This window comes from Cygnus atratus, chromosome Z, assembly GCF_013377495.2.
Source record: "Cygnus atratus isolate AKBS03 ecotype Queensland, Australia chromosome Z, CAtr_DNAZoo_HiC_assembly, whole genome shotgun sequence".
Lineage (NCBI taxonomy): Eukaryota > Metazoa > Chordata > Aves > Anseriformes > Anatidae > Cygnus > Cygnus atratus.
Genome location: NC_066396.1, coordinates 1,149,707 through 1,176,791, shown reverse-complemented (window position 1 = coordinate 1,176,791; position 27,085 = coordinate 1,149,707). Strand labels below are relative to the sequence as shown.

At 51.6% G+C, this 27,085-nt stretch overlaps 1 protein-coding gene across 15 annotated transcripts in view; it reads right to left on the bottom strand.

Moving 5' to 3' along the window:
* TCF4 (transcription factor 4) overlaps positions 1-27,085 on the bottom strand; it is a 208,061-nt gene that overhangs the window by 31,759 nt on the left and 149,217 nt on the right. For all 15 annotated transcript variants that reach the window (XM_035560062.2, XM_050716607.1, XM_050716606.1 and 12 more), the window contains 3 exons: positions 6,756-6,861; positions 4,488-4,621; positions 1,028-1,160 (listed from right to left, as the gene is read on the bottom strand). In XM_035560062.2, the coding sequence (XP_035415955.1) occupies positions 1,028-1,160; positions 4,488-4,621; positions 6,756-6,861 (373 nt within the window). The remainder of the gene's footprint in view (positions 1-1,027; positions 1,161-4,487; positions 4,622-6,755; positions 6,862-27,085) is intronic.

The following is a 27,085-nucleotide window of genomic DNA, read 5'->3' as shown; positions in this document are numbered from 1 at the left end:
ATCATGGCTGTAAAATGGCTGAATTAAGTTTGGCTCTATTAGGCTTCTTTTGAGGGAGAAAGAGAGAGTGATTTTTGTGTGTCGTGCACACAGAAGCAGCAATACATTGTAAAGGAAGAACTCTCAATGGAATGGCAAGATTGAGCACAGAAACACTATCCTGAAACAGGATATGTTTTTCTCAGACAGTGACAAATTAAGAAGAGACTGTATTTAGTTTTTTCTTTGTTCAGAGACCTTGAAAAATATGATGCCCATGTGTTAATGTTTGAACCCACCCTCCATTCTTGCTGCATTAGTCCTGCTCCCAGTCATTCAATACAGAATCATGTGTGTAATCCGAAACATGTGTCCAGCGATGTGTTCCCTATTTACCAATTATTTAATTAGCTTTATTTGTTCTTTGAAATACAGGCAAAGCAATATTTTTTATTTCCTGTATTGAAGTCTGAACCGGTATTTGCCAACTATTTAAGAAAGTACACAAATGCACGCTCTTTATTTGCAGAGCGTGTCAGAACAGTATCAGCCATGTCAGCGGAGGCTCTCCTCGCTGCAGGGACACGCTGCCACCTCCACGTCCCCCGCACCACGGGGAAATCAGGAAAACACTGAAGGGGACGACCGCTGTGATACACAAGGTGTATCACGAGGTGTTCCCGAGGTGCTGCAGGCAATTAGATCACTAAGGACACTAAAGCCAGACTTCAAAACTAGCCAGAGCAGGCACTGGGGGTAACATACCATCTTCCATGCCATTTTTGAAGCAAACACTTGGCTGCAGTTCTACTTATTTCACCAAAAAAAGTAATAGTGTTCAAATACATGCGCAAAGGAGGGCAACGTCATTTAGGATGTACTTATTTCCATGAAAATTCTGCTATCTCCCTGAGCCTACTGAACTCAATACACTTCCCCACCTTGATTTCGGCTCTCTGGCATTAGCACAGTGCCCTGGCGCAGAAAACAGAGGCAGGAGAGAGCGGGGAAGCCCCGGGCAGCAGCCGGAGCGCCCGCCCGCACTCACCCATGATGCTGTCGGTCCCGTTGGCAGGCGGCGTGCACGACGAGGCGCTGTAATGATTCGTGCCACTGCGGTGGAAGGTGGACATCGGAGGAAGACTGGAGTTGATGTCTGCTGAGGAGTGTGATGGGTAGCTCTGTGCCAAAAAGGAGTTAAAAAAAAGGGAAATATTTTAAGTATTGAGAACATAAAGGGCAGCAGGCTACTCGTGTTGCTCCAGTTCCAGGTGCTGCTGTGCTTCACCCAACCAAGAAAAGCCATGGGACTACAGGGGGAGCGTGTTTTTCCACCTCAGTTTGACAGCTTCTGGAGAAGATGCAGCACATACCTATCTATCTGCCACGCATAAATATCCACAGAGGAGGGTTCGTAACTGGTGGTGGTACTGTAGAGACGCAATGAGAAGAAACTAAGAAAAAAATGCTTAGGTGACGTACCAAGCAAAGCTTTCTGACAGGGACAGCTCTGGGTTGGAGGAAAAGTCTTCCAAGAGAAGAGGCAGAAACCTCATAATGCTTTCAAACTTTACAGCAAGATTCGACTGCGAGGCATGCATGCCTGGTTCTACAAAACTTGCTAGGAGGAAAGACGCTGGCACACCGGGTATCGGCCGGGCCAGTCCTCCCTCCTGCTGCAGTGTGTCTGCGCAACAGATGACCAAAAATGTGATGGATCACACTCTCCAAACAAGCCTGGGACAAGCGTCTGGGCAACACACGGAAGGCTTTGGTAGCTGTGTGGCTGGATCGACACAAACCTTCATTACTGTGAGACAACACTGCTGCGGTTGCACTTCTGCTGGATTTACATTACACTAACCCCAGCTTACATTCGCGCTGTTTGTCACTGTTAAATAGTTGTTTTTTAATCAGCGTGAGATCCTGCGTGCAGACAAGGCCTAGAACACGCCCAGCTTTTATCTTTACCATAGCCATGCCCCCAGCAGAGAGAGGTCCTGCAGAAGACCTCTGGGTTTTGGGGACTGACACAAAGCCTCCCTGGCAACACAGGTGGCTGCAGACAAATGACAGGACCTAGCCCAAAATCGAGGCATTCAGATGCCACTACAAGATCATCCTCATGCCCTCTGTGTCCTTAGGTTGTTCTCAGTAAGCTGGCTAAAAGCATCCTTCCCTTCATTTGCACTATTTAATTACTTTTACAGGTTACTCATAACTAAGTGACAAGCGACCGAATATTTGGAAGTTTTCTCAAAGAATAAAATAATATAACTCAATGCCATTTTTCTTATCTATGGAAAAAAATAGCTTCAGCTCTGGCCAAAGTCTGAATGAGGTGTTCAAGCTTTTTTCAGGCTCGCCTGTAAACCACTCCGGGACTTCAGCCACAAATCCCGTTGGCACAGCTGAACGGAATTTGTCCTAGGATGGAGGCACGAGTCAACGAGGATTGCTTAGGTCCATAGTCTAAACATCAGTGACTCCATCTCCCCTGCTGAACTCCTGCTCCGTGACACGCAGGGAAGTGCTGTTGCGTGATTCTCTCGTTTCTCAGGGGAAGACATCAAACCGCTATTGCTAAATATCTCAGGAAAAACGTGGGATCTGAATATAGCTTAGCCAGGAACTCTTCTCTGTATTGAGAGCATCTATTTAGAAAATCACTGATATGGCTCAGAAAATAAGAATAATAACAGCTTTCTTTCTTCTTTTTGCTACGTGCAGTTTCTCTACAGGTCACCGAGAAGTTAAGGACATTTGCAGGGAACTGAACTGAGATCATCCAAAATTTCCTCCCCGGGCTTTTCTTAGAGTGAAACTGCTGACCTCTCACTGATCCCCCACCAGAAATTATGCAAAGTGTACTTAAACTATCAAAGTCTTTCTTCTGTCTCAATTCTGCTAAAAATATGGAAGATTCTGCCCGTCCAGATGCCCAGAATGGACGATTAGTATGAGCTTTGCCAGCCCTGAGCACCTGCAACTCAGCCTGGCACCAGCGAGAGAGCTGGGTCCTCACTGTCTCTGAAATTTAGGACAAATAATAGTCTCTATTAAAAAAAACAAACAACATTTGGGGGACTACAGGTGGAATATCTGTTCTCACTTTACACTGTAGAAATATTCTAAGTCTTCGTAACCCCCCCTACATGTTACAAAACCAAGAGATTCAGAATCAAAGAAAACTTAAAAGAAATGCGAGAATGTTTGCAGACTTGCCCAGCGAAGGCACTCAGCTCTCTTACCTGAATCCTGAGCTGATACCACGGAAAAGCCACCTAATTCTGATGGATGAGTACCAGTGTAGATACCAAATTAGATGAAATTGGCTTTTAAAAGTTACGCTCAATTTTTGTAATATATGCTTGTCACTTCAGAGCAACATTAAGTTTGCTTAGTGCCTTAATTACGTTTTTTATAAGGACATGATTAAGCAGTTTTTGAGGCAATTCCTTTTGCTTTTGACTTCCTATTAATTTTACATAGCAGTGTGCTAACCTCATTAAACGTGAGACTTTAAAGATTTGTTTTGCAAATTAATTTTCAGTTTGCAACGGTGAAGTTTGTTTCTCCTTATTCCTCAAACGATGTTTCTCCCAGACTTCGTGGCAACAGACTTCTCCCCTAAAACCAGTACTCGCTGCTCTTCGTTTTTAATGGTCTTCAGGAGTGAAAAGCACAGGTATAGAACGGAAAAACATAATGTTTCAAGCGTTTTGAGGAAAAGGGCTTCACTTCAGCAGCCTGTTCATTTGTTTATCTCCTCCTTTACTTAAAAACAAAAGCAAAATGAAGGGCTGAATTGATGCAACCCAGTGTCATTTCTACATATCCAATTCAGCCGCGATATTAGGAGAATATCCACTAAGCTGCACTCAAATCAGATTTAATTCCAATTTTGTTCTATTCCAATACAATAGATGGAATCAGTCCCAGCAACTTCCTCGTGTGAGAGATCAGGATGTACCAGAGAAAATGAAAAAAAATCCCTTTTTGAAAACAGCAAATGTATGCTAGACGGCTACCTGTGACCAGCGAAGGACAGCGGCTGCCAGAAATCAAAGGCCAGGCCGCTCCGCCTCGCGCTGTGGGCTCAGCACCAGCCCACGCAGCGGCTTTTTCTGCTCTTTTCACTTCCCAGTTCCACGAGGAGGGGTTGGGACGGGTACAGGGGCTGTGACACGTCAGGACTGCCAGTGGAAACGGGTACGGTACAGGCTGTGAAAACCGTGCGAAGGAGCTAATCGCCAAGACGATGCCTTGGCACACGTGGCCGCTTCCATTCCTGAGGGCTCCCCGAGTTGTTTTACGGCTCAGTGTAAACCCTTTCTTCCCCCAGAAGTGCCTAAATATAATGCTTGGGGGTTTTTTTGCAATGTTTCCAGGCTGTTTTTGGAGAGCCCTCTCAGAGGCGCACCTCGAGCGCGTGCCCGTGCTTCGGTGGGTGCCCGGGCCGCGCTGCCCACCCCGGTGCCCCCCGGCCCCGTGCCCCTGCCCCTTACCAAGCGGTCGTGGGGGTGCAGGCTGCAGTAGCTGCTGGACTGGGGGAGGTGAGAAGAGTTGCCCAGCATGCCCCCGTAGCCGGGCTGGTTCATCCCGCTGGAGGAGCTCCACGGGTCGCTGCTGTGATGGCCATCTGCAAGAGAGGAGGAGGCAGACGCGGCTGTCCCAAGGCTGGAAATCCTCCGAAAGCTCCCGTTTTGTCCTGCTGCAGGCTCTAACGGGGTTACGCGACTACGTGGCTTTGGCATAAAGGCCTACTGTGAAAATACAGCGGAGCTGGGCAGCAGTAGCAGTGTCATCCCCAAATACCTCATCTCGGTGGCAGAACTTCTGCCTGGAAGCTTCCTGCAGCTTTATTCCTGCACTGCATCATAAGCCTGAGTGCGTAAACTCACTTGTAACCAGCTCCATCAGCCAGAAGTCCGAACTTTGAAATGAAACGCTCGGAAGTCTACGCAATCAGGATGGGCTAACGAGCTTTGGAGAAGCCTCGGCTCGATAAATGCTGGGATATATCCCGAACTCTGAACGTTTCCACACCCAGAAAGCTGTCTGAGTTGTTTGGTTTTGTCCTTGTTTCGTGTTTGTTTGTTTAACAGAGAGAGTAGCACCACTCGTATCGTTCCTCCAGTTTCTGCTTCTGCACAGACCGAGCACTGCGCAGCCGAGTTCGCTGCCAAGGTGCAACGCGCACCAAAGGTTACAAAAAGGGCTCCCCAAATTTTATCAAAGGGAAGAGCAAGCTGCACGTTTTGCCTTTAACCAGACGTGCTGAAACGGAATTACAATAACGCAACGAAAATTATTTTCCACTGGAAGAATGCCAAAGCCTTAAAAAAAAACAAAAAACAGATAACTTTTCCCTAACGAGCAGCAGACCTCAAAGACAGGCACGTGGGCTGGAGAAGTTGCCTGCTCTTTCAAACTCCAGGAGTTGGTCTAATAAAAAATTATGATGTCTCACCTACAACCCTGCCTTATTTATACACTTCAAACACCCAGGCAACAGCGGCACTTCTAGCATCACCTTCCCCTAGCTGTTTGAACAGTCACTTAACGGAGATTTATGTCTTCCATGCAAATCTGAGGGAAGGTATCATTTAAAAAGGCAGAATGGCTAAGCACTACAAAGGGTAAATATTTGATGGCACTAGAACCCTATTAACCTCCAGCTTTTATAGCTCTGTTGGAGCTTCCCGGTGCTCTCTAGGCAGTATTTGTTGACGCTGAAGCCAAGAGCACCATTTTCTTTTCAGCCACCACCCATCCTTCCCAGCTCGGGGACTGGTCTGGATGGAGATCTCTGCACCAAAGGAGGTGACAAAAGGGGCAGTGCTTCTGCTGCCGTCCTCATCCCTCCCATCCTCATTGCCCGTCACGGGACCCCCAGGGATGGGAAGAGTCCCAGCAGAGGCCTGGAGACACTGAGCAGCACCCAGAACCTTCAACTGGCTCCCATAAAAAAATCCCTTTTTCGACTCAAAAGGGATTTTTTTTGTGTGGGTAGAAACTAGGAAGTATATATAGAGGCAGCAAAACCTAATCCCGTGCCCTGCAAGTACTTCAGCCCAGCGGTCCTACTGAATTAAACAGATTTACTTGTCCTCTACAGAGCCAAAATCAGAGTCTATGCGGAAGCATTTAAAAGCAAGTTATTCTGCCCTAGATGTGGCAAAAGATGAGTACCCTAATTGTGTGCAGACCTTTCCAAACCCTAAGAATTTTATTTATTAAGTTATAGGGAAATTCATCAAACTTGCAGGTAATCACAGAGAGAAAGACAACATGGTAACAGTGAATACGTGAAAACCATTAACCCAGCCTCAAACGAGAGAAACTGCATCACTTCAAGAAGGTTGCTCTAATTCCACACGCACGCAAACACACGTACTTGTAGCGCTGCATACTTAACGTAAGATAAAATCCTCCTCATTAACTTAAAAACAGCGATGCACAAAGTACACGCCCAAATTTGTGCGCGTTTAGTATACGCATAATAGATGCGCACATGCACTGCCGGAAAAAAACGCTTCAAGAAACTCAGGTGATAAGAAGCTGGTGAGTTATTCATTCTGCCGTTTCACTGCGGGATCAGAACAAGATGTTCACAGGCATAATGGCCAAACGAAGACTTCCAGGTCTTCATTTTCATGGTAATGCTACAGACCACAAGATGATATTGCAGTGTGTCTCGACTACACACGAGCCAAAATACAAACACGGAAAATATATGCAAAACAGCTCGCCTTCTGAAAGCAGCATCTTACCTTGCATGAAGAAGGAGCTAGGAAAAGTGCTGGCTGCTGGTTTTGAGGATGGATAACCTGGTGAATCCCTATTGTAGTCGGCAGTGCTTGCTGACGGGGCATAAACCTAAGGAAAAAAGACTAATTTAGTGTGCCTTTAGCAGGAAGCAGGAAAGAAATATTGAGTTTTTACCTTGCTCAGTATAAATCAGTTCGTAACACCACATAATTCTTCTCTCGGAACACAAAACCCTCAGTATATGTGTGACTGGGAAATAAATTTGAAGCTTCAAAAGAAAACTCCAGCCTGACATTTTCCAGTTTTAAACAAGGATATTTGCAAGGTATTTGTCAAACTATTTATTTCTGTAAATAAAATGAATAAGCAGATGTACATATGTTCTTCCTAGAGCACTGAGGAGCTTAAAATAAACAAGGACTTGAAACAATAGCGATTTTCTCATCTGAAAGCGTACGGACTTAACACGTGTAAAAACAAAAAGGAAAGCAGTGCAAGCAAGTGAAATACTTTATTTCCCGAAATAATAAAAAAAAGAAAATGACGATTTGAAGAGCAGCATTATCAAGAACACTGAAAATTACAAACACATCTTGGGATATTAAATTCCCATGGCCCCAGCCCCTTCCAGAGAAGCTTGAAAGGACTGCTCGAAACCTGGACTGACACAAGACCACCAACACAGCATGTGTACACATCGGGGGGAAGACTCCTCCTTCCCTAGGACTTAGTGTATTTGTGTGTGCAATAAACTCGGTACATGTGCCAAAAGACTAATTTACTTGCATTTGTTTACTAATACACCGGAGGTTTCTGTGACTTGCCTTTTATAACATATCTGCTGTGTTTCTTGCTCGTGTCTAGTTCAACCAGGACAGCATTTAAAAAAAATAACAAATAATAATAATAAAAAAAATACAGAATAATAATAATAAAAAAAATACAGAACAAAACAACACACACACAAAAAAAGCACACACACAAAACAGCAAAAGCTGGTCCAGGCTGCTAAGTGTAATTCATTATTTAGAGCGTGGTTCATTCCCTCTCCACCCCCTCTCCCTATAGCTCTCGATATTCCTCTGCGTTTTGTTCCTGCGCTGGAGGTGCCTCTCTCCAGATGGTCAGGAAGACTGAAGCACTGTCATCTCCTTGATGAAAATGGATACCTTCCTGCCTCCATTTTGAAGCAGGCAGCAGATCACAAAATTGGCAGAGCGCCTACGCCGACGTTCGCAGGTCACGGCGAACGGGAAGAGAAAATCCAGCAGCGAAGCGCAGCGGCACGCGGCCCCCGAGCAGCCCGGCGCCCCCCGGCCCGCACCTCGCAGCCGCTGCGGCGGGGATTAAAGGGATCCCCTCGTTCTAAAATCAAGAGAGGGTTTTAAGAAGGGGCAAGCAGAAGGGCTGCGGGATGCTGAGCCACTTGCCGGCATCCCTTGGGCGGTGCCACCCGTGCCCCTGGGTGCAGGCCGGGGCCTGAAGCGCCGCCCTGCCCGCAACGTGATCCGCACGGGGCAGCGCCAGCAGCAACCCTGTACCCGGAGAAACGGGAGCTGAAGTGAGAGCCTTTGGTAAGGCAGGGCCAAATGGCTCGACCCTGGGCAATGGTGGCTCGGGGGCCCCATGGCTGGCCCCCCTCAGAAGCCGCGGCCCTGACGTGCGGCACCAAGAGCTGCCCACGCAGGGGGAGCTGAGGTAGTGCAGTAGCAGCCAAGGCCACAGTGAACTTCCTACTTTTCTGTCAGCGTCCAGCTGGACCGAAGGCACAAGCACACGAGCGTATGTGCCTGCAAGCCCCAGGGTCCCCCTGTCACCAGCTGTGAGCCCACGGTGCCACCTCTAGCGCTGCCTTCCCCCTAGGCACTGCTCCGGCACACAGTCCCCAGCCATCACGGAGCGCGGGAGCTCGTCACAGAGGTACCCGAGTGCCCGTTTGGTGGTAAAATCTTTATGGATGGGCATGAAGAAAACGGGCGTCGTGCTTCGGTGTACCTGGGGTAACCAGGGGAGGAAAGCAGCACAGGTCAGCAGCAGGAGCGACATCAGAGGCGCTGTGCTGACGCTTTCATCAAACACGTGTCAGGCACTTCTCGGGCTTTCGAACAAAGCGGCGTGCATGCTGATGGCAAAGCAGATGTATTACGCTGCCGTGCCTTAACGAGGTATGATGGTTAGCTTTAAAAGCAGCTTCACCGCGCCGCTGTGTTTAATCCGCAGCAGTTTTGCTGTCCTGCTCTCTCCTGATCCGTCCAGCAGCCCGGGCCTGTCCCCGGGCCACGTTGCTTTCCCCTTGGGAGAGAAGTCATTGCTTTCCCCTAACGGTTGTGCTGCAGCTTACGAGGCATGCATGAAGTCTGATGCAGACTGCTGAGAGAAAGAAAACTAGTCCAAAGGAAGTATTTTCATGTTTTTGAGTTTAAAAAGCCACATGAGCTTACGGCCCTCCTCCTTTTTGCTCATTAGACCTCAGCAGCGAGGCAGCACGGCCGCAGTACCAGGGCCACAGCTCTCACCTGAGAAAAACAGGAGGGGCACGGGTCTGAGAAGAGATGGACAAGGAAAACCCTTCTGCATCCCTTCTGATTACAGATACACGGAGCTCCTGCTACTTTAAGGGTGACCGCCACCTCTTCTTCCTCTCCTGCCTGGCGCTCTCCCTCCTGTGCCCCACGTCGCCCACCCCAGTGCTTCCTGCAGTGGGGTTCAGAAGTCAACTGGATCACATCTGACGTGCTCTGGGTGGCCCTGCAGAAAAGCAGGATGCTCCCCACTAGTGCCTGTTTCACTTAAATGGATGCTCGGACACCCGGAGGGCACTGCTCAGGCTCGGAGGCTCCACGTACCCAGCTACCCGCTCACGGCGACATGCATTTGGCTCAACCCAACGCCGTTTTTTCCCTATATTCCTACAGGCCGATGATGTTCAGATACAACTCCAGTTGAACAAGAAGTGCCCCAGGACAAGACCCCTTCCCTGGCAGAAATTGGGCTTTGCATGTTGACTTTCTTCGGGACCCGCAGAGCGCGAGCTATGAAGGTGGAACAACCACCTGCGCACCACGTGAAGGAAACCAGTCCCTATTCCATGGTGCTTGCTGGCTAAATTCCCTACATCATGAGCTTGGGTCAAGCACATCGGGTGACTCTGCGCCGCTCGGAGCAGTCGTGCAGAAGCGATGAATGAAAACCTTGGCAGCGGTGGGGCGCGAGGCCATGAAGGGAAGGAAACGAAACCATCCGACGGAGACGGGGAGGGCAGGCCGAGCCGAGCTGTCGTGAAACGCCGCGGAAAATAGCCCAAAGAAATGCCAGCACCCAAACCGTCACGTAGCTGGGTGTAACTCTTCCTTGCTAACAGCCGACGCTTGATTTATTTCTCTGCTGCTTTATAGCTAAATTTTCACACAGAGAACGCCACTGGATTGAAGGAAATTAACTCGTTTTGCTGTGACAAGCTCAGTCATAAGAAAGAATTTGAGGAGATGTAAGGAAGCTTTTGAAAAAACTCTTGTATTTCCTGCAGAAGTGTCACTCTTTCAACATAAATATTCATTATTTTCAGATTTTTGTCACAGTGGGATTCTCAAGTTATCATGACTTTGGTTAAGAGCACGCATGGAAATTCCTCTCGTACTGAACTGTACCGAAGTCTCCAGATTTGTTTGCCTTTGTATCATCGGGACTGCAGCATTTTCAGCGGGCAATAAATGGCGCGGAGGAAAAGATTAACGGGATGAACGATAAGATTCTGACCGACCCGTCCCTTTTTGTCATTATTCTGCAAAGCAATGTTTAAAAAAGCCATGATATCACTTTATCATATCAATAATCTATCCATAAGTGCTTGCCAGAGCATTTTACAGAGGAATTGTGTCTATAACCCCATCTAAACAGACACAAATTCTCACGAATAAGCATTGATAAAGGAAACCACCCAATAACCTGATCCAGAAGAGTGAAAGTTAAACGGGTTAAATTTATGGCACTGGTAGAAATGGAAATATGCTGCCTGCGAGAAGAGAGAGTAACGAGATGTGTACAAGAGTGACTTTCTGATTTGACAGAAAACGTATTATAGATTTAAAGATGTTAATATTCTTAAAGAGAGCCTGAATTTAGAAAATCACTCTGACTCATGCTGGGAGGTTTGAAGAGATGATGAATAATGATCTGGGAAAAACAAGCCATTCTGTAATATGACATGATGAAAAAATTATCACATTGTCTCCATTTTTGGGAGTCTGCCTTCGAGTTCCAAACACCTTTTCTTCTTTCATTCTTCTGGAAAGCTCGCTGTCCTGAGAACGTGCTTCAGAAATCCCACATTTTCCAGTACTGGGGACTCGGCCGCCAGCTTGCGGAGCTGCTGACCTGGCCGTGCGCTGCTCTCCGCCCATGGTGACACGTTCAGACCTCAGGAATCCAGGGTCTACCAAACAAACAGCCTTGGGAATGCCTACAACACGTCGCAGTATCGCTGGCTTTTGAGTAAAGGGCTCTGGCTGGCGCCAAAGGGCTTGCTGAGGCGCGTCCAAGTACCGGGAGGTGCCTCCAGGAAGCGCGGCGTGGCTGGGGCGGCCGCCTCCCCAGCTCTCCATCGAGCTGTCCGCAGGCGCCTGGCTGCTGGTGTTTGGAAACTGAGCCTGAGCAAGGCGAAGCGAGAGATCTTCTCCTCCTCTCCCGTCTTGGCTCTGCTCTCCTCCCCTCTCAGGCCCTCGAGCGCCTGGCACGCAGGGCGCGGCTGCAAAGCGCGAGCTGTAAAACACTGGATACAGGGCGATCCACTCCGACAGGTACCCGATAGAAGGAAACGTCTCCGACGAGAATAAACTCAACCATCTGCAGACGTTAAAAGCTCCTCGACGCCAGCACCTGCCCAGGCAGCTCCTTGCAGGAGTCCCTCGCAAAACCCCTCGCGGCATCCACCTCTGGCTCGGTGGCTTGAGGTAACGCTGGGGAGGCTCAAAGTTAAGCGCGAGCCAAGGGCTGACTGCTGCCACGTGCTGCCTTGGACAAGAAAGCTTCCTTGGCCACAGGTTGCCCCAGTTTGTCACCCATGGGGTGCCACCGCCGGGCGGTGCTGCTCCCGTCTCCTTTACCGGTGAGTTCAAGATCCCCGCGAGGCCAAAAACGGGGCCGGGACAAGGGGGCAGTGGCACCGTCCCCTGCTCGAGCATTCGGAGGGGAAATGCTCTCACCAGCAACACTAAAATTTAAAACACTCAATAAAAAAAGAAAAAAAAAAGCATTCTGTCCTTTCTAATCACTCGAGGGCCACCCTCCTTGGCTGCCGTCCTCTGTCCTCCCAGCCCCGCCACCCGACCAGCGACAGCTCTGCCAGGCCGGGGATGAACTTCCCCAGCTTTTAGGTTTTTTTAAAAAACTCAACGACACACTAATTCAGATTTTTAGTACGTGTGAGGAGCAGATGCCCCTTCCCCGGGCTGACCTGCTCCAGGTTTCCCGCAGAAGGACGCCGTTGGGCTTGCAGGTCCCTAATTTCGGCCACATGTTGCTGCCGGGGATGCGAGGGAGAGGAAGAGGGAGCGGGGCGGAGGGGGAGGCGCGCGCTGATGAAAAGAGCAGCTCCACAAGTGAAGCACATTACCAGCCTGGAGTGGAAAGGGCCGGAAGGAAAACCCACCCACCTCACCCTGCGTTTATTCTATCAACCTGCAATTGCAGCAATCAAAACCAGATGTCGGCTCTTCCAGATCTTTCTCGCAGGACAAACACGCCAAAGGCCCAGGGCCTGGCGTTGCCATCAGCTGGTAATTGAGACCAGATGAGCCACGGAACAGCAAAGCACATGCGAAGCAACCCCCGGCCCCGGGAGAGGTATGAAATTGCAGGTCCCGCTGAGCCGTTAAGTGCACGGTGCACCAGGAAAAACAAGTGTACGCGGCGCGGGGAGCCACCTGTCCGCGCACCGCCGCGCCGCTCCGCCGCCGCCGGCGAGCCCCTGGGGCCAGAGGTTGCCCGGGGCTAATGACGGGGCCGCGCGGTGCCGCCGAGGACGGGTGCAGGTGCGGGGCCGCTCACGCCCGTGGCCCCGGCAGCGGCTGTCCCTGCGGCACGTTGCGCCTCGCCCTTCCACCGGCACGGCTCCCCTGCCCGCCCCGAGGGCGGAAAGCCCGAGCTGCAGGCTTTACAAGGGTTTATTTGCAGGGTTTATTAAAAAATGCACCAGGACCTCGCTGGAGGAGCCCCGCTGATGGCAGCCCCCGTCAGCATGAGGCCCCGAAGCAGCGGTTCATGCACGGCGGTGCTCGTCGCCCCGGGCAGGCACAAACATTTTGCGCGGGACTGGCCCGGAGCACGCAAAGCGGCTCCGTTTCCTCCCGCTGCAGCAAAGGCACCGGGTTTCCCTTGGTTTGATCCAGGAGAAACTTGCAGCGAAGGCTGATGGGGATTCAGCAGCTCCTGCGAAGTGCCAGCCTGATAAAGCACAGCTCGTTTGGGGGTGAAACACGCCGAAATCTGGAGCAAACCACTTGCTCTGCACTCTTTGCTCCAATGCCACCAGGAATCGGCACCAACACAAGGAGCTGCCCTACGCTCGGCGTACCCTGAATGTTAGCTGTCCTTTTTTTCCCCCCTCTTCTTATCCCACCCTATACGATCCTCTAAGCCCACAGATCCTGCTCGGTTAAAATATCTTCCAGATGGGACCGCTGAATTCTACATCTTGTGAACGCCCAAAGTTAAAAAGGGGTCAGCTAAATGAAAGACAAAACTGCACCGTGATGTCAGCGCCGTGCAGCGATACGCGTTCTAAGAAAGCAACAACAACAGAAAGAGACCCGGAGGTTTTCCGTCCCGACTCGGTTTTGTCTGTGCCATGCAGCTGGCCCGGACCTCTGCGGGCAGCGCCGGAGCAAATGCCACCGTCCTCGGTCACGGGGGCTGCAGGTGAGTTCTGGTGGCAGGCCACCACCCTGCGGACCTGCCTCCTACCGCCGACGGGTCGCCGAGTTCGCTTGCCAGCATCCTGCGCGGGGCTCTGGGGTGCTGGGCGAGCAGAAGGCAGAGCCCACCGGGGGGTCCAGCCAAGACGCAGCGGCTTCTAACAGCCACTAGGGAAAGACAAGGGAGAAAGGCAAGAGGGACAGCGGGAGGACGCAGAAGAGAAGGCTGAGAGACTGAGAGGTGACCGAATACTGCAGAGGAAGTCCCAGGGGTGGGGAACAACCAGATGGGAAAGCAAAGCAGAAAGAAAAAGAGAAAAAATCATAGAGAGGGGAACTCAGTAACTTGGTAGGAATGCGCCACGGAGACGGGCACAGCACGAGACCTGGATGCTCCCACGAGAGGGCTGCAGCAGGGACAAAGCAAAGGGGATGCCCGGGACCCCTGGCACCGCCGGCGCTGAGAGCAGCCAGCACGGGCAGAACCGAGGAGCAGCGCCACACACGAGGCCTTCGGGACAGCTAAATGACAAGGGAGCTGGACGCGTCCTTGCCATCAGGCTTTGCTTTTCCTTCGTATTGACAGCCACCAGGTGAAAGGGGTGCGACCAGGGGAGGATCAGCCTGTGCCGGGTGGCGGGGAGGTGGCCACAGGAGGGTTTCGGATCCGGAGCCGTGCTCCGAGGGCTCCCCAGGCTTCAGCCCGAGCCTGGTGGCACCTCCGTGGGCCGTCACCCGCTGCCATCAGCCCTGGGACGTCCAGAGCCAACGCCCTGAAGGTAGGCAAGCAGCGCCAGGACAGAAGATACCAGAGGTTGAGAAATGAGGAAAGAGGAAATGACAGACTGCGGAGACACCGAGTCTGTAAAGGCTGACGAGGAACTGGTGCTCAGGAGCCAAGGGACGGAGGTGGCCACCTTACCTGGCGGAGGCAAGACCTACACGCAGCCCTTCGAGTGCCCTGGCCGTGGCAGGGCCCGGGGACGGTCCTGAGGACGGAGAAGTCACCGGAGAGGAGCAGGAGACATGTCCAGGAGGAGAGGCGAAAGAGCAAAGCAGAGAGGGAGTAGGCAGGAAGAGAGGACAAAGAACCAGGGGTGTGACTGGGGAGGAAAGATGTGACAGAGTTAGAGAACGGAGCTGACATCCTGCAGTTCCCACAGCTCCGGCAGTTGCAGATAGGCAGCGAGTCAGAACCAGACCTCAAAAAAAAAAAAAAAAAAAGCAATAAAGAGCGAGCAGAGCAAAAAAAGTGGGAAAAGAGAAATAAAAGTGATGATGAAAAGAACAAAGGTGCCACTTGGCCGGGCTCCAGGGCGAGTTTTCAGATGTGAATTCTAATTCACATTTAATAGAAGATAGCGTGGTTTCAAGCTTTTTTTTCTTTTTTTAGGTGAAGGACTTCCCAGAAGAGGCAGAGAAAGGGACCATTTCATGCGTTTTCCCTCTTTTCGGGATCTGCTTTGTAACTTCCTTTTCTCCCCCGATTTTACCGAGAGCCATTTTGTGCTTTTTTTCCCTTTCTTCTTTTTAAAATTTTCTACGCTCTGCTTACAAACGCGCGGAGACAGGGAAGGCACCAGACGTCTGCCCATATTCTCCTCTCAAATCTCAAGCAAGCAAAGAGTGTGCCACTGTCCTTGGCCATTATCGACCTTGCCCGTCACAATCCCGCAACTTGGGGGTGACCGTCATGAAGCGGACGCTGTCCACTTGCCCAAATCCCCGCAGAAACCCTGCCAGCCACGTGCTGCACGCCCACGGGGCAGCTCCAAGTGCCCCCACGGTTTGGTTGCTCGAAGCACGGGTCCCGACCCAAACCCCGTGCCTCCGAGAGGCCCCGAGCGATGTCTCACGAGCGGTGCCCTCTGCGGAAACGCCTTCGTCGCCGGGAATGGCAGGGAGATGGGGTGACGGCAGCTTCAGGTGCTGAGACACAATAAAAACAATGAGGAAAGAAAATGTTTGCTTTTTGTGTCAGCGGAGATGTCAGTACCCATTAATAAATCTATCTGCTAAATCTACTCTTATTCATGTGGGACACCACCAAGTTAAAGTAAAATAAATTATCTTTAATTAAATGGAATTGTCGTCTTCCTCCTGCTATCATCCCCAATTATTACATCCTAATCAGCCCTTTTGGGAGAAGGCACGAGGGAAGGCTGAAAGGCACATTTACTATAAACAACTTCTCTCTCTGTCAAGAGATGGAAATTTTATTTTAATTATTGTTTAGGACTCCGATTTTTACCCTTTTTTTTTTTTCTGATGAAAGGGATTAAAAGTTTAAAACGCCATCATTCAAAGCAAGAAAGAAATCTGCTCGTGTCATCACTGCAGAGCCATTTCCTCTCGGGCCCTCCTGCAATTAAAGCCCAGAGCGAGGCAGGAGCCGCGAGGAGACACGCGAGTCCTTTGGGTCGCCTTCTTCAGCGTGATTTCCAGCGGGAGATCCCCGTTCGAAAAAAACGTTCTGGCCGAAGACGGGAGGTGAAGACATCGGGAGGGCTACGAAGCCCACCCCGTGCCCGACCCCAGGCGCTGCACCCAAGGCTGAGCCTCCTGGGACCAGGGGCACTGGCACGGGGCGAGCACGGCAGCGCCCGGGAGCCCACGAGGCTCCCGCACGAGGTGCCCGCAGGAAGCACCGAAGGCTCCCAGGCAGGTTTGGGTGGGCTCGATCCGACCCCGCCGCGTGAGCACGGGCGGATTCAAAAGGAGCAAAGGAGCAGTGCTCGAAGGCTGCGGTGAGCTGCGCGCAGCTGTCCCGGAGAAGTTTGGTTGGCTCGTGTTTAAAAAGCACTTTGGACGAAGGGTACTCTCGGGGTCTGGTTTTCAAACGCGCTCGGAGCCGTGGTTGCCCCAGTCCCGTGACTGCATGTAAATGAAGCACTCGTGCCTGCGCCTGGGTCGGCTCCGCGTGGCTGGAACCCTTCGTGCGCAGCCTGGATATGCAACCACCGTAACGGTGCACACAAATGAGGCCCACGAAACAGCCCCGGCACCGCCGGCAGAAGCGAGGAGCACGGGCGTGAGCGGCGCCGCGCGCTGGGACTCGCGCCGAGGGCTCCAGGTAGCACGGACAACCTGCCTGAGAGCGGAGAGAAAACCCCACCCAAGTGCTGGGAAGTTACAAATACCCAAAGAACAAACACCCCCCCCCCCCGCCCCGTTTTCCAATAACGACAATTTAACCCCAAACAGTTTACGGGACACGTTATCAGCACCACGTGAACGGTGAACGCCACGTTCACTTGCCGGAAACCCTCCGACGCGTAATTCCCAAAATAACCCCTCACTAAAATTTACCAGCGATGCACCAAATCTCCTATCAAGTTCTGACCGTCCAAGATCACCAGGAGTTGGAGCTGCACTTTTCTAATTAAACTTCAGAGCCTGCGCAGTTTTTAAAAGCGTGTTCCTCTCCCTGCCAATTTTGTTTTCGCTTGCTCATCGGCCGCGAAGGCCCCGAACACGCTCTGAACGACCGCTGCCCAATTACGGGACGAGATAAATTTCGGATAATAACGAGATTATTCACTCGAGAGAAAATACAGATTACGGCAAGAACTGGAAAAAGGAAGAACCACTCTGTTCCGATTAATTAATGCAACCTTTTTTTCTTTTTTTTTAAAAAAAACGCACTTTTCAGGGTGTAGCACTGTTTTCATTTAACGCTGCTTTGAATTGCCGCCTACAGAAGTTAAAAAAAAAAAAAAGGCAAAGAAAGAAACCACAGCTATACAAGCCTGCTGACTTCTTATAAAAGAACCAGTTTTAAACTTGTTTACACTACTGATTCCAAATGAATTCAAGATGGTGGCTAGTTAAAGAAAGGGAGACCATGCCAAGGATTTTGATCAAAGAACTTCAATTCAACAACGTTCAGTTTTAATTGACCACTAATTAAGCTACATTAGTCAAAGAAAAGTCTCTATCACTTCTGAGTGACGAAGAAAAGAATTCCTTTAACCCTGTCCTCGTCCTCCTTCAGCCAGCTCGCGGAAAAGCAGCTTCTCGAGTATCAGCCTTGGAAGCATTTCCAGTATCAATATGCCAACAACATTTTTTTTGAGCAGAAAAAAAAAAAAAAAAAAAGAAAAACTAAAAAGAAGTGTCGGAGGAGGGCTGGCTCTGCCAGCGAGCATTCTTCCCTCGCGGGGCGAAGCCGTCCCACAGACGGCGGCGTTCCCACGCGGCGAGGAGCAGGCTGCCAGCGGGATCGGGCTCGTGGGCCGCCCGGGCTGTCGCGCGGGTCCCCGCTGAGCGAACAGGCGGAAAATCCAGCGGCTCGCAGCTGCTTGGCACCGCGGGGCCGGGAGAGGGAGAGCCGCCGTGGAACTACTCGCAGACACGTTCTGGGGATGCGCACTTCTCTACGCGCACACGCCGCGGCCGTGGTTTGGACTAGCTACGAGAAAAGCCTCCGCGACAGGGTCCCACGCGGGCGGCGACGTGCGATGGGGAGCGCCCGTCCTCGCCACGCCAAAGCCCTTTATTCATGCACGACTCTGGTTGGAGCACGCCGAAGGAAACCTACGCCTAATGAAAAGTCTGCTGCAGAATTAGGCTCTGGGAACGCAGTAGGGAATGAAATATCGGTGCTCAATTTGGTGTTTATGTCTTTTAAAAGTCTGCAGGATCAGATAAATCAGAGGGAGCAAACAGATGCCAATGTTAGCTTGCTTCGAGCAGCAAGGTCTGGAACGGGAAGGCTGGGAGATGGCACCGGGATGGTCGAGCAGGTTTGAAGGAAGGCAAAACGTTCTCGGCATTCCTGTTCCCCGCTCACGGAGAAGTTTGCACGATGCAGCGAGCAGCACGGCGGCTCTGCAGCTCCACAGCGTCGCAGCTCTCTTTGATGAGGGCTACACTTGCGGCCTTAACTTGCATTATATTTTATCCTAATGATTTTTGGCAACAAACTACTGCATTTCATATAATAGAATTTAATGAGTACCATATCTTTTTTTAACATTCTGCCAAGTGCTCATTAAAATGCACTTGTTTTTGCAATGCAATAGCTAGCTATATGAAACCAAAATATTAATGCAAATTGGCATTTCTAAGTTTAAAGCAGTATTTGCATAACAGGAACCAAACGTGGTGCAAGCTGAAAGCGAGCACCCAACACAAAATGCCTCTTAGCACCGTAATTATTGCAAGGAAAAAATGATGGTTTGTGCACACCATCATGAGCTCAAGGATAAAGCATCTGCCACTTTGCGACACTGTTATCTCCCGATGCCCAGTCTCACCAAGAAAAGAGGGTCTGAAAAGACTGCACTCGCCGGGGCTGATAAACAAGATAGGTACAAAACGCGATTTCAAAAAATACCAACGCCTTTATGCAAATATGACTGTAGGAACTAAAAATTACAAGAGGCAGTTGAATGCACGGCTGCCAGTAGCACTGAAAGATTAGCTTGTTAGTTGAGAGCCACAGGCCAAGCCAAAGGTATTCCTGTTCTCATAAAGCAGTCATTAGCCGTAGTAATCAGTATCTCCAAGTAAATACGGTTATGAACCAGACTTTGTACTCTGACACAGCAATATTTCAAAAAACGTGTCTCTACTGCGAGTGGAAAGGAGCTGTTCAGAAAGCCAATTACTCCCTACCTATTAGCAAACGGGCGTCATCAGCCTGAAGGACATCTCCACCGCTGCAGCCAGCACTGGGAGGAACCTTGAAAGCCTCACTTGGGGTGCAAACGGGCAGAGAAGGGGGCAAAGCCGGGGGTCTGCAACCGTTGCAGCTGCCAGATTGGGTTTTAAAAATAAAGCCGAACATTGCTGTGTCTCCTTCTTAGAGCTATCAGGAAGAACAGAAGTCACTCAACTATTTCTTTCGTGCGCCGTCTGTAAAAAGTTAGCTTTGCGTTGCTACTAGAATGCCTTGTATGCTAGCAAAAGTAAAAATAATGCAGGGCTCGGGGGTCCTCCAGCCCCTGTCAGGGTGACCTGCTGCCAGCAGGGGCACAGCCTCCTCAGGACCAGGCCTCAGGGCAGCGCAGGCTGCACCCGGGCAGCCCATGTGGCAAGGAGCGGGGTAAATCCCCGCTGCTTTAGGGCACCTGGTGCTACTCATCCCTGTGGTGGGGGCTTGCCTTAATGGCCTACGGCACCCTACCACCTCCAGCTAACTCTGTGCAAGGTTACTGGGTGCTTTTGTGGCGGGTCACTTCACTCTGACACAGAGGAAACCAAGTCGTGAAACCTTACAGTGGTTCTGAAGTAAACACTAAAGGAACCGAAGTAAAGGTTTCCAACCTTAAAATGCTCCCACCTTCACGCTGATAGTCGCAAACACAGCACGCACACACACGTGCAGGTGTGTGTTTACACGTCACGCTATTTTTTAGCAGGTAAGAGCCCCGGGGTCTCCTCCAGCAGGAGCTTTAGCAGGCCAAGTGAAGCACACGAACACCTCCAGTGAGGCCACCGCAGGCGTGTGCGTGCTGACGAGATCCCGCTCGGTGCTAACGAAGATTCAAAAAAAAACCACCAAAAAACCCCCCCACAGTTCCCTTTTCTGTACACGACAGCTCGACAGAGGCACCCGGTACCTCCCAGCACCGCAGCGGGTGGCCTGGCCGTGAGGCCGGGCCCGGTGTCACGGAGCGCGGGCCCGTAGCCACACCGACCGTCCAGGTGGCCCAGGCCGAGGCAGGAGCCCCGCCACCACCATCCCCCCATGGCATTCAGCTCCCCGATCGGGCCCAAGCACCCCACACCAGGGCCTAGCAGTGCTCCGAGGGCTCTGAGGCCTACTCGTGAGCCCCCACTGCTGCCCCACGGCCCTACAAGCACCGCGATCGCCCCTGGGGTCGAACACGGAGCCACGGGGCACAGCGAGGGTGGTTTCATGTGCCTGGAGTTTCTCCACTGGGTCTTTCTTCTCCTCTTCTTTTTTTCCTAGCTCAGTAAAAGTTGCTCTGAAAAATGGGTAAAGCTATAAATAAGGCACTGAGACACCGACAGCAAATTACCATCCTATGAGTTAATAGCATACCAAATTAAAGACCTCAGTCTCGAGCTTTTGAAGACGTACAAACTGCGACCTCAAGATTTTGGCAGATCTCTGCGTGCAATCAGAGCAGCCGAACTTATTTTGCATGCCGACTTCCACAGATCTGTGTGTGTGGCTCAGGCAGCGAGAGGGATTATCAGAAACAGGCTTCTGCCAGCAGTGATCAGTACGGGGCTGTCTCTACATGGGTAATTCTATTTTCCCCTACAAGGTGCCCTCTCTTGGCTTTGGCAGAGCCAGCGGCCCCTCTCCACGAGACAGATGTGTGCTGGCACCACGCTCACAGGCGCGTTCGCGGGGGGACGGCGCTCCCCGGGAGCGAGCTGGGATATTTCTCTCTTCTCCGTGCTGGAGAGATAGATGGCCATCCGTAAAAACGTCCTCAACACTAGCTCCTGACGGTCCTGGAGCTGCGGGACGGCGACAGCCCCCAGCGCCTTCCTGAGCCGAGTGGCCCCCCGACACGTGCTGCTGGGGCGAGAAGGGGCAGACCGGGGGGAAAATAAAATAGCAATGATAAAAAACAAGAGGTGCGGGACTCGTTGCTTCTTTAGCCAGGAGGAGGGCTGCAGGCCGCAGCCTCCCGCTGTCGGTACTCGGGGCAAGAAGACACAAAGCTGCCTCCGAGCTGGACATGGCGAGGGGCTGGGAGCTGGAGGGACTGAGATTCCCCCAACGCACTCCCCGTTTGAAGCCGATTAGCACCAAAGCGCTGTATTCTAACGAAGCGCCGCAAACAACGTGTGTTCAAGTTCAAAAATGGCGAGCGGTTCGTAAAGCGCTCGCTTAGGAAGCCGAACCAAAAACGTGCGCGCCGTTTGTTGTCGTTATTTTTCCTGATAAAAACCGGGGACGGTGAGCTTCATCCCAGAGCCAGCCTTCACGCACCGGCCGGGACGGCGGGAAAGAACCGCTGTGTCCAGCGGCTGAGCTCCAACCGCGGCGGCTGCCGGCACTGGGGGGCACTGGGAGGCACTGGGGGGCACTGGGAGGCACTGGGGGGCACTGGGGGGCACTGGGAGGCAGTCTCCTGCAGGGTGTCCCCGGTTGGCCCACGGACCCCGGCCGTGTGATGCTGCCGGGGATTGCTGCAGGCAGGCAGGCGCCCCACGCTGCCGTGCCTTGCCTCATTGAAGCTCGCAGCGCTAGCCGGCTCTCTCTTTCAGGTGTTAATAGAAAAATCAATTTTGCATCCCGGCAGCTGGATCACTTGGAGCCTCGCAGCTGTCCGCATTCCAAAACCGCTCATTCGAGCGCGCAAGGACGTGCTGCAAACGCGGCGCCGTGCGAAGATGGCTGATCTGTCCCCGCTGCTGCCTGTGCCAGCTCCGCTCCTGGCACGGCTGGCACCGGCACCACGCGCGGCCCCGGCACCGCTGCGGCAGCGAGGTTGTGAACGGCAGGAAATACGTTCTGCTCGCTGGTCGTGCTCCCCCTCTCCCGTAGCTGGAGGGGGTTTTTAAATTCTGGGAATAGCGCTAATTCGGAAAAATCTCGAGTCAGACAGCCACTGCGAAACTGCGGATGTATTTATGCAAACGTTTCGCTGTGAAGCTGGAGGGGATGTAAGAGAGATGCGGGCTGTATCAGGTGTTCAGAAAGCACGGGGATTCAAGTCGTTCTGCGACTCCGAATCTGCAGTCGTCTCCGCACCTCAAACCACCACCACTAAAAAGACATCTCCAGCTTCACCGCTCCTTCTTCGGCTCTTAAACCCTACCTATCCTGCATGGGAACGGAGCAGCCGAGCCACGAGATTTCCTTCTCCCCATTTCTGACAATTAAAGACTGGGAGAAGCCGGGAGCACGACGACGGCGAGCACGGAGCCGAGGCGGAGGACGGGCAACCACGAGGCGCCGGGGCGGGGAGGTGCCGATGGCAGCGGGCACACGAGGAGCATCTGCGGGGAGCAGCACTCGGCAAAATTGCATTAAAGCGGCTTCAGCGTTACCTAGCCGGGACTCGTGCCTACGGTAACGTTCCCTGCTGCTCGTAACCCTTGGGAAAAGAGGCCCTTGGTGCTCATCGCGGGACAGGGGCGTCCGTCCCCACGTCTACCTGCCACTGCATCCGCTGGCGGGGACCTCAGGCAGCAGGTACCAGAACGCACGACTTCTCCCTGTGTTTGCATCGGTTCTCCGATGGCGTAAGATTTCCGAACGCCTTTTCTGCAAGAGTGAGCTTCTGCAAAGCAAAAACTACGCCGCAAATACGTCGGCGCGCCCCTTCCACTGCTCACAACGAGAGCCCAAGGAAGCAGCCCCCAGCCCGAGCTGCTCCTCCGCGAGCTGCACTGTAATAACAGGTGCAGCAATAATAATATGCTGGGCAATCAACTTTTTCCCCTCTGATTTGTCAGTTTAGCTTAATAATGCCATTAGGAATGTAAACATTTCGGCAATTTCTATTTAAAAGTCAATAAAATAATGGGGTGCAGAACTTATCCTTTTTAATTTTTTAAGTAATACATCTGATTATTTTAATCACGTCAGCACTTAGCTGAATGGGTTTAAATATGCATGTTACATCGATTGGGTTTGTTTTATTCATCAGAAAGCCATTGAGCAATTCGGCTTTATTCTTTTTTTTTTTTCTTTTTCCCTTTCAGCTGGCTGCATACGATGCACGAGGCCCTTTCCGTGAGGCTGCGGGCTGCGTCTTCCGGGAGGAGGGACCGCGCCGGGCACGGATTTCCAGGGCAAAAAGCAATCCAGCAGGGCTCAGAGCAAGGCTCGGCCAGATGCTGCACGACAAACTCCTCCAGCTGCAATGAGAGGGCCGCCGGGCGAGCAGGGAGCTGCTGTCACGGCCCCGAGGCTTGCTTGCGTCGTGGCCACCGACTGCCACAGGGTCCCCGCTGCTGCCCGCGGGGGGACGGAGCCGGCGCTGCCGGGACCCCTCTGCGCCCGCGGCCGCAGCAGCAGCAGCAGCAGCAGCAGCGGTGCCCTGCCTGCAGCCGAGCCGGGCTCCCCGGTGCCGCGGTGCTGCAGCTCATGTGCTTCTCATTACAGGCTTTGCAGGCGTTTTAAAGAACAATTCGATCCCGCGCACACATGGGTTCTCACACCAGCCCCACTCCTGTTCAGACACCTAATAAAGCCCTGCAGGTGCACGAAATTGCCTCCGCCGCAAGTTTTTTTTTTTTCTTTTTCTTTCTTTTTTTTTTTTTTTTTAATGTTATTAATTTTATAGGCAAAGCTCGGGTCCTTGCAGGGGAAGGAACTGGAAACTTGGGTACCAAAGCGCACGCTGCAAACTGCAGCCGGAGGATATTTGTGGCAGGCAGGTTTCAGGTTGAGATGCTGCACGCTGGATTTCACGGGCTGCTCTGGGACAAGCTGAGGGGATGTCGCCGGTGGAGCTCTGCCCCAGAGGAGCGGACACGCAGCAGCACGGGAGGACAAACCCCAAAGGCTCGAGGGCTGATTCTGCTCCTCCTGCAGCCGACCTGAAACCTCCCTTTGGCTTCCAGGAGGTAACGCCGTGACAATACCTCCTCAGAAACCAAAACCAGAACCAAGTAACGCGCACGGAACTTACAAATGAAGAGGCACGAATTTAGGAAGCTTCCCAAAACGAGGCCTATCCTAAGGCTGGGGGCAGAAATACTTCCCAGTGAAATCCGTGCTTTGGGATTTTTGAATGCCAGGAGGAAAGCCGTATGCTCAGTATTGCCAAATACCTGCTCAGGTGAGGGGACGCGTTCCCCCCGTTAAATCCCAAGAGATTTAAATAAAACTTTTTAATAAGCCCGAGCTTTTTGCACCGTGAAAGAAGCACACAAGGGAACGGGGAGGTCGCTTCTGACGGCGTGACCTCAGCTCTCCGTGGCAGCCTGCCTTCCGACCAGCCCAGCTGCAATAAACCGCTGAGATAAAAACGTCGGGGCCGGAGTGGCCACCGGCAGTCCCCTGCAGCGCCCGACTGCCCGCCAGGTGCCTGGCAGCAGCCATGCAGCACGATTTGGTCAGTGGGTGCTGGCACTGGCACACCGAACTACACATCGGTGCTGCTGGATTTGTGAAAGGCGCATCTGAAACTCGCTTTTAGCGGTTTCGCAGAAGCCCGACTGGAAAAATAGCCGAACGGTTAAAAAACAGCTCCCCCGTGCCCGGGCAGTGCAGCAGGGAAGGGAGCTGGAGGCTGTGCATCACAGACAGCGACCCGAGAAACGAGCGCGGAACTTCTCACCTGATCAGCTTCACGCAAACCTTACCCCCCGCCTTTTTTTTTTTTTTTTAATTATAAAATAATAAAAAAAGCAGCAGGAAGGCAGGCCAGCCCGGAGCAGGCAGCTCGTGCCCCTCTCCTGCCACCACGTCGGCTGCAAAACTTCAGGGGCTGGTTAAAAAAAAACCAACAACAAGTTCCACTAGCAATGCACCGTCATAAAATGAGAAAGAAAGTGGCCGAAACGTTCCCTTTTCAAAAGAAATTCCCTGTATGAAATAAGCAAAGCCCATGTCTCTAAAGTGCCACGGCAATTTTACAGTAAACCAAGTTTAATGCAAACCAGATTTATGCTGAAACAGGAAACAAACAATTCTTCTGCACAATTTCCTGTAGATCAATCGGAAAGGTATTTAAAGCCTGCACCAGCTATTAGATCTTTTGTTAACCCCCCCAGCCCTGCCCACAAAAAAGCAGCTCGGAACACACACTGTTCGAGGATGTCAACACCAGGCCGTAATTCGCCGTGTCTCCCATCAATCAATAGCCGAATAAGGTTCTATTTATAATTGCTTTTTTAGAAAATAAATAAATAAATTGGAAAAAAAAAAGAAAAAAAGAAAAAAAAACCCGACCACAGTCATTTCCAAACTGGCACAGCTGAGGACGTGCAGTTCATTTCTGACCGGCACATGCAAAGCGTATTTAAATCCCGGGTCCAGCCTAACATCCTGCAAGGGCTTTAAGCGTCAGGAATTCCTGAAATGTTTTCGAGAAGCCCAGCTTTGCCACCGTAAGGCCGCCTCAATTTCTAGCGTGTACGACGGGAAGAAAGCGACGGGATCTGTCAGAGCCAGTCTGCGCTGCCCGGTGGGGTTTGATGAGCCTGAAATCGGCGCTTTTAAATTGGTTTTGGTTCTGCAGGCTCGCGGGTTCCGAACAAACTTGCTCCGTCCCCCTGCCCTTCCTCCTGGATGTAAGGCGCACAAGCACCGCTCCGGTCAAAACCTCCCAGATTCGTAACTCGCACAATTTTTCTTTTCCCTCGTTCTCGGGAGGGAGCTTCCAAGAACCTCTTGATTTACGAGATAAACGCGCGGCCTCGCCGCGACCCCCCCAGACAATGGGCCAGCCTTCCAGCCGTCCTGGCCTCGAACCGCGGCCCCGAAAAGCGGCGACCGTCCTGCCACGCACGCGGCCACCTCCACGCACGCGCCCGCACGGCCCGCGGAGCCCGAAGCCCCGGCCGCCTACCCGGGTCGCCGACGGAGGCAAAAGCTCTCCCCGCGCTTAGGAACCCGCTTGGAAGTACCTCGTAACTTTGGCCAATAAATATTTTGATACATTTGTTTGTTTGTTTATGATCCGGGTGTCAGCGCTCCGGTTACTTCCAGCGAACCACCCCTTCAAACAAAGATGACTCGTAAATATCGCGCCGCGCTGAATTACCGCAGCTTTATTCGGGGCGAGGGGGGGGGGGGGGGGCGAACACAAAAGGTCTCTAATTTGGATTTAGAGATTTCTTTCTCCTCGTGCTCAAAAAGACAACTTTTCCTGCAATGCTCCCAGGATGACACTAGGCTCACGCCATTCGCAAGTTCGCACTTGTCATTATTAAGCGTGGCACATGGAATTATTACACTATTTGGCCTGGCCCATTAGCAGGAACGATACCACGGAGCATTCATCTTCATCTAGGAACTTTATGGGGTTGAAAAGCTTTATAATAAGAATAGCAGACAGAATGTAAACAGGAAAAACTCATTAGCATTTACTTTTTGTGATTTGATGACTTGACAAATAACTATTTCAAAACAACTAGTTGGAGAGATGGTTTGAAGCTTGCTAGGATAAAGCAAAAAGAGCAATTACAATAATTATAGGTTTCCCTATATGATTTAACACATGCGCGGGGTGGGAGCTGATGATGCGATCTTAAGATACCATTAAAAGAAAATTTTGCCACTTTTGTGTTTCATTTCCATTTGCAATAATTCCTTCTTTATAGTCCCCCGCATTTAAATATATTGTGTGTATAGGGCCAAATAATGCTTTATTAAAACCTCCGGGAGAGGAAATTGGAAATAAGCAATTGGGAAAATCAGATTTGGAAAGCGATCCTGCAGCCATCCCCTCCCAGGTAACGTGCACGTCCTAAAACATTGCGCACACAGCCCGGGTAACGGGGAGCCGGGCTTGGAGAAAATGGCTCGTGTCTCG